At 37.3% G+C, this 8,025-nt stretch overlaps 1 protein-coding gene across 2 annotated transcripts in view; it reads right to left on the reverse strand.

The window, feature by feature from the left end:
• LOC125452367 (zinc finger CCCH domain-containing protein 6) overlaps positions 1 to 8,021 on the reverse strand; it is a 52,686-nt gene extending 44,665 nt beyond the window's left edge. Inside the window, exons 1-2 of one of the 2 annotated variants that reach the window (XM_059645197.1) lie at positions 7,854 to 8,021; positions 7,545 to 7,700 (exon numbers count right to left, since the gene is read on the reverse strand). In XM_059645197.1, coding sequence (XP_059501180.1) covers positions 7,545 to 7,639 — 95 coding nt within the window. In that variant the 5' untranslated portion in view covers positions 7,640 to 7,700; positions 7,854 to 8,021. Of the gene's footprint in view, positions 1 to 7,544; positions 7,701 to 7,799 lie in introns of both variants that reach the window. The other variant, XM_059645196.1, reaches the window with a different exon arrangement.
• Positions 8,022 to 8,025: the final 4 nt, after the last annotated feature.

Genomic DNA, 8,025 nt, shown 5'->3' on the forward strand with positions numbered 1-8,025 from the left:
ATGCCAAACCTAGGAGCACTTCCATCTAGAAGGACAAAGGCACCAAATACGTGGGAACACCACCACCTGTAAAGCTGCCTCCGAGGCACTCACCATACTGTCACTCCGTCACTATTGTTGGAATTCCTTCCGTACTGACATTGTGGGTCAACCAACAGCAGACGGTCTGCAACAAAATCAAAATTGCTGGAAAAGCTCAGCAGGTCTGGCAGCATCTGTGGAGGAGAAAACACAGTTAACGTTTCGGGTCCAATGACCGTTCCTCAGAACTGATGGGCTGCAGCTGTTCAAGAAGACAGCTCACAACCACCTTATTAAGGGCAACAAGGGGCAGGCAATAAATACTGACCAGCTAGCAACACCTTTATCCCACAAATGAATAAAAAAAACATAGCTATGAAATTTTTGAGAAGATTTGCAGCTGGGGTTGTGGATCAAGGTACAGACTTGCTTTCCGAGCAAGTGTGTTCGATTGCAAATGTTTCATCACCCTGCTAGGTAACAGCGTCAGTGCACCTCCAGTGAAATGTTGGTGTTCTGTCCTGCTTGTTATTTATATGCCTGTTTGCTAACCGCCCCAGCAAACCAAGGCATATAATTAACAAGCAGGCAGAACTCCAACAGGTCACCGGAGGCGCACTGACAATGTTACCTAGCAGCGGGATGAAATGTCTGCAATCAAATATGCCAGCTCAGTGAGCAAGTCTACAACTTCAACATGGCTATGACTTCAAAGCTGTTTTTAAGAGCAACAAGAATGAGGGGAAAGGGACATAGATTTAAAGTGATGTGCAAAAAAGGAAGATAATGTGGGTAAAGTAGTAGTGAAATACAATCCTTAGAAATACTGTATAGGCAGATTCAATTGAGGTGTTCAAGACAGCATTAGATGATCATTTGGATAAAAATATCAGGGAGAAGACTGACAAGAGGTAATGATGCTTATGTGAAGAGCCCGTGGGCACACTAAGTCAAATCTTGCGAATGGCTTCTCAAGTGTGTCACAGCCAGATACAGCTAAAAGGAAATCAAAGCAAATAGCTTCAAAATTAAAAAGATTTTCAGAGTAGACTCACAAATTAGTTAAGAATCTGAGGTATACCAACTGAACTTTAGACAGGTTATTAATTAAGTGGCCAAACATCTTTTATCAAATTTACTTCAAAGTTAAAGGAATGTGTTTAGAAATTAGTATATTTTAAAACTACCGTATAGCAAATGCATTCCTACAATAACTTACATTACTAGCAAGAACTGTCCAGTGTACTGCACTCCAGAAATAAATTATAATTGCATAAATATACTGAAAAGTGAACAGTAATGACCAGTTATTATTGGATTCGTGTATCTGATACTTGCTAGTACTTACACTAAAAATGCAAATTACTTTTAGATTGTGGGAGCTGAAACATCAGTTGCATCTCAGTTCAAACAACACTTGAAGCAGGTCAACAGTACAATTAAGATGAAAAATACCTAATATTTTGCAACTGAATTTAGAAATGACCAAAATGTCTTAGCTGTTAAACATTCACGTACAATTCTTTTCAAAAAAAATTATTCAGACAAAACAAGAATCGCCAGATCTAGCACTCCCTATGCTATGAAAATTTAACATTTAACAAGTGAATGGCTTAAGAACAGTGTGACAGTTTGAAGCAGCATTTTGTGTAGAGAATTCTTTCTTTCTGATAAATTATTACCATATTTGTTAAGATTCATCTACCTCAAGTCACTCATGAAGCACAGCTTCAACTTAAGGATTCAAATCTTTTTGCTACTTTCCTCTATCTTATCAAATGACCTCTCTCCAATTAAATCTTCATAGTGATTTTGGCAATTTAGTCATTATTGGAGGCAGACGTGGTATTGATCTCAACAAATCCTGTCCCGAGTGTCCAAAGATGCCAAGGCCCTGTGCAGACACTGATAACAGGAAGAGGCAGCTGTTTCTCCCTTCTTTAGGTTAGAAACAGACTTTCCACCCAACCCCCTTCATCCCAAAAGAACTATTCAGTTGCGTTCAAACAGACCAGGTGGAAAAGACATGGTTCTCCCCTCTCTCTGATACAAGTTTCATGTTGAGTGATTGATTTGATATATCATTGCCCAATGAGAAACAAGTTGCATTTCTTTAAATTTAGCATTTGCAGTTTTTGACAACATTTTCAATTGATCAATGTAGTAATAAAGGAAGAATGCATTATGTAAATTTTAATAAAAACATACAGATAAAATTGTTTATGACCTTACTAATTTGTTGAAGAATTAGAAGTACACCTGTGATCAGCTAAGGGACTGTAGTCAAATGCTACTGGGAACTTTCAGTCTGAAAGCTAGTCCCCTGACAGCGCTTTTTTAGAAAGGTAGGTGGAACAAGCTCATTACTATTTCTGATACTATACCCAACCTGGTAACAGTAATAAAGGCCACAGAGACTTAGGTCAGATAATACGTGAAGAAAAGCTTTTGGCACATCAAGCACTGGTGTCAGACCTCCCTTCCTAGCTCATGAAATGAGAAATCCCTAAACAGGTTTAGATTAGATTTCCCTATAGTGTGGAAACAGGTCCAACAAGTCCACGCCACCCCTTGCAGCATCCCACCCAGATCCATCCCCCTATAATCCACACACCCCGAACGCTACAGGCAATTTAGCATGGCCAATCCACATAGCCTGCACATCATTAGACTGTGGGAGGAAACTGGAGCACCCGGAGGAAACCAACGCAGACACAAGGAGAATGTGCAATCTCCGCACAGACGGTTACCCGAGGCTGGAGTCGAACCCGTGTCCCTGGTGCTGTGAGGCTGCAGTGCTAACCACTGACCCACCGTGCCGCCCCAGCACGGAAGAAATGCAAACTAAAACTGTGAAGTGCCACTGTAGTATCTTAATCCCAGGATTAAATTATTGAAAGAAAGAAGAATTTTCATTTAACAGACTTCACCTCTACAGTCTGAGTTTCATTCATATGATGTTAAATTGCAGAATCTTGGATGACTATTTCACATCAGCTCTGAAAACTATGGTAAAACCTAAATTTTTAAAGGAAACTTACAATCATTTTTATCAGCATTATAGTTTTGTTTTAAATATCAGAAATCATGGACATGTACCAAAACAACTAAGGCAGGACCATGGAAATAAATAAAATTCATAAAGGGAAGCTAATAAATGAAAGATTAAATGGAAATTTCAGCAGCAGGCCCTGAGCATTATTAGCATGTATGAACATGTCACAAGCAGAACGCTATGCTTCAGTGGGCAGTATTAATGTACAGTATGTCACAATACCACAAAGTAAAAATTTAGAAATTTGGCTGGAACAAAGTTAATGTCCACCCACACAGATAAATTTTACAGACCCATGTTTGCTAATGCACAAGTACTGAGCTAAATATGATAGATATTTTAATTCAGCTCATGAATTGTATAAAAATCTTTTAAAACAATGAAGTACAGCCCTTTCCCAAAGTTAAGGACAAGGTCTATAAATGGATAAACAGTCAGGATAAAGTTTTTACAGTATTCTTAAGACTGCATTTTGAGGCCCACAACTGTCATTGCATCATGTATTTTTGAGTTACAAAATAAATCAATTAATGTAGTGAATAATAGTGTACCATTTGTACTAGCTTGCAAGTATTACTGAACTTTCCATAAGAATGCTTAATTTTGATCATTTTTGCTATTTATTCATCATTAATTTCAATACACAAGTATAGCTTTCCTCCAAGGACAATCTGAGTGTAGCAGTACACCTTATTAAATTAACAATAGGTAACATTAAGTACATATTTTGTAAGTTTTTTTAAAAACAGCAGATATTCATGCAAAGCTACCTTTGCTGGAAACTTACAAAGTTGTACTGCATTAGTATTTTAACAAAAGGATAACAATAATTTATTTTTGTTCTCCAGCCAAACTAGAGGTATACAAGTTCACCCGTGGCAGCTCTTCCTCTTTTTCTCGGTAACTAATCTGCACTAGTTACTAATCCACCAAAGGACAATTAAGGATCTGTGGAATTATTTACTGCAGAGGCTGGATCATTAAATGCAGTCAAGGCTGAAATAAACAGATGTTTAAATCAGTCAAAATAAAAATCAAGGGTTATAGGAAAAAGGCAGGAAAGTGGAGTTGAGAATCAGATCAGCCATGAGCTCAGTGAATGGTAGAGACTTAACGGACTAAATGGCCTACTGCATCTTCATCTTATGAAGGAAAACCACATTCTATCACTCAATCACACTATATTCTCAGACTCCCATCACCGTTTTACTCCAAAGACAACTTAAAGACATTTCTGCCGGTGAAGACCTACTGATGAACAATGACACTGCAATTTTAAATAGATGGGCATAGAGTTGTTTAGCAAACCAAATGCTAAATACCATTCCCATATCGGATTTGATCCATAATCCGATCACTGCACTTCCGAAACATTTCCAAATGTAACAAGTACCTGTTTTAGATTGAAAAGAAATTTCTAGCTTTGAGCTTACCTATGGTTGATTCCATGGGGAATCACCAGCGAAAAGGGATTACGGCAGATAACACTCGCTGAAAAACTAACATCTGCACAGGTTCAATAGAACAAATGATGTTCTTCTGCACTTTATTTCTATGACTGCAATGCATTATAGAAATGGTGTCCTCTCAGATGTCCATATATCCACAAATAATTTAGCAACAAATATGAGGAAATACGGTATGAGGGAACATGATCTCCGAAATTATCTCTACTGCCTTTTAACAGTGAGCCAGAAATGACACTGACGTATCAAATTTGATAGGAAAGAATGTCTCCTCTTCAAAAGTGAAACATTATTAAAAGAAATTATGAACATTTGTTACATCTCATAGTGATGTCAATAACAAAAGAGCTAAAAAAGATGAGTTCTTTCCCCCCCCCCCCACTCAAGATGAGAGAAACAATTTTTATTTCCCAATTCTTAACTAATTTTGAGAAATAAAGGGCTGGTAGTATCAAATCAGCGGGTGTTAAGTTTCGAAGAAGGAATGCAGGACGCTTGTCACGTGCAAATCTGACGTGGGAATGGTAGGTTTTGTTTCTCTTCAGACAAAGTTTGTCAGTTTTCATGGTCATCTTTCAATGCTAGAAATTGAAATCTAGCAAAAGTAACTGTTTTGAACTCAAAGTCTGTCTGATATTTGAGCCCTCACTATGCAAACATCCCAAGAAACTGCAAGGCCATTTAGCACCATCATGCTACTCCATCGTTCAACAAGATCATAGCCAATACTCCACTTTCTTGCATGCTCACCGTAAACAATACACCATTGTGAATCAAAAATCTGTCAAACTCAGTCTAGAATATATTCAATGGGTCAATTAACCACAGCTAACTGGGGAGAATTCCAAAAACATTGCCCTCTTAGGAAAGTTATTCATCCTGGTTCTTAAAATTCTCCAGATTTTGAAACTAGGTCCCCAAGCTCCAGATTCCCTCAGAAGGGCGGGTATTCCCTCAACACCTACATTGTGATCTTATTGAGGCATTCTCCTTGTCTACTCTTAGTCCCAGGAGTCAAGCTAGCGAATCTTCAGTGATTTGCTTCCAATGAAAGTATACGCCTCCTTGATTAAGGACACCAAAACTGTACACAGTAATTGCAATCTCACAAATACCCTGTACAGTTGTTGCATGTATTGTAGAGTACTTTATACCCTTGAATTAATGGGCAATATTCCATTTGCCCATGCGGAGAGTTACTGTACCTAAAACATTAACTCTGCTTTCTCTCCACAGATGCTGCCCAACCTGCTGAGTTTTTCCAGCAATTTCTGTTGTTGATTCCATTTTTCTTCCTGTTTACTTACTAAGCCTGTATTTTAACTTAAGATTCATATACAAGGACACCCAAAATCCCTCTATACCACAGCATTCTCTCTTCAGTTAAGTAATACCTTTTATTCTCTGCCAGTCACAAAATGGAATTGCTGAACACAACTGTTGGAATTCTGAATTATCACTAGATAATCAGATTCGAAGTACATTCATGATCAAAACAGAATCTTATTCAGTGCACCAATCCCTCCTCACATCATTCAGTAATCTTTCCAAATTAGTAACTCAATGCTGGTGAGACTCTCAATGACATGCTGTATGACTCTATGACTATTATTAAAATGAGTGACAAATGGATGGCTATTCTTTTAGATTGCAGATGGTGAAACTCAAATGTCAATTTTGTGCCAGCTGCAAAAAAAAGTAAAACTATCAACTACCCTTACATAAAATTAACAGCCAATGATCAAATGCTACAAGAAACTACCGAATACCGTGAAGCTATACTGGTCCAACACTAATCCATTGGGAAAAAAAACATTAAAAATTCCAAATCTCTGCCTAATGTTAAAATTACTCACTGAACCTCACGGCTTTCACATATGGAGGAAGCAAACAAAAACTAAATTACTTTTGTGACTATGCTGCCAAGGTCCCAGTACTGTTGTCTGCACTAGTATGTTAATCAAGTACAAAAGTGTACTCAATAGTATTAGTATCAAACAAGTGCAGAGTAAGTTTAAAATCGAAAGATCTGCAAATATTTTTTAAACAAGTAATAACGCATTAAAGTTTGAAATAAATGTAGAAAACCATTTCAATAACGAATTAGTATTTGTCTGCTGACCTAAATTTCCCCTCACTTTTGAAACAACAACGCCAAGTAATGTTCTTGGGGCTTTTTTTTAAAGCGCTCCTACAAATAGCACTGTGACAAGTTCATGTAACAGTTGAGTGCAAACATTGTATTATCACTTTTTCAAAAAAAAACCAAGGTGAAAGGATAATGTTCGAATCCTTTTGCTTTACCAACTTTTTTTTTAAAATCCACGTGATGGTGCTTGTTTTTTTGGCAATTAGTTTTTGAAAAGGGACTTCTTTGTTCTGTGCTCATGGGTATTTCTGTGGTGGCAACAAACTGAACGTTAACATGTCGGTCACGCCATTGATTTACATAAAGATTCACTGCCAAAATGGAGACTATAATTCGATGAGACATGAAACCGGATCCAACTCGACTTCGAGAAGAGGTTTCACGGGCCCGAAAATTAAGAAAAATAAAACAATTCAACCTCGTTACTACGTATAAATAAAATGGTTTCCTAAATAAATAAAGGAATGGTTTCCTCCCTGTTTGGATATATAAAACTTACCACGTTGAGCAGTGTTCTTTTAATAAAAAAAGTGGACAAATGACTTTTTCTTTTTTTTTAAAAAGCCAAGCATGCACACATTTTAACTGTTGATTTTTTTTAAAAAGAAAAAGGGCGAGTGAAAGCCCTCCCCAGCGAAACATTTAATCTACAGAGAAAAGAGAGAAAGAAATACAAGTTGTATAGAATTCACCTCCCATGAACTGATTTTTTTTCGGAAGAAAAATGTTAAAAAATTAAAACAGGTAGAGACAAAAGAGAGAGAGAGAGAGAGAGAGAAAGAATGGCAATGTTAAACTTATTTTTTTAAAAAAATAATTTTAGAATGGTTGATATATAAGAATGTTACTCGACCTTTCGTCCCCTGCAAGCTCAGACTCTGTCATGTTTAGAACATCATTTTTGTCAACTGGGGTTGGGGGGTTGGAGAAAAGGCTTTCAAAAGCCATTTTCCCCACACAACAGTACAAGACTGATAGAGAATGTCTCACTGAGACGTTGCTGGTGTGACTGTTGATAAAAATAAATAAATAAAAATCTCACGGTAAATTTGATGAGAACAGTTTTTTCTCTTTTTTAAGAAAAAAACACAAGAGCGTTCAATCTTACGCGAATTCTTATTTGGTTAAACTGTTTGCGTATTGGTTCTAAAGAGTTTGATACCCCTCTTTTTCCGCCGGTTTTGTTCTTGGTGATTTTGGTTGGCGATAGCAAAAAAAAAGGAAAATTTTCACACGCTGTGGTTATTCCTCACAAACATGGCGTTCGACGCTTTCTAGTGCAGCGATGGTGATAGGGTTCTCTACCGATTTTACACAGAGGAAACGAATGAGCC

The sequence above is a fragment of the Stegostoma tigrinum genome, chromosome 4 (genome assembly GCF_030684315.1).
Source record: "Stegostoma tigrinum isolate sSteTig4 chromosome 4, sSteTig4.hap1, whole genome shotgun sequence".
NCBI lineage: Eukaryota > Metazoa > Chordata > Chondrichthyes > Orectolobiformes > Stegostomatidae > Stegostoma > Stegostoma tigrinum.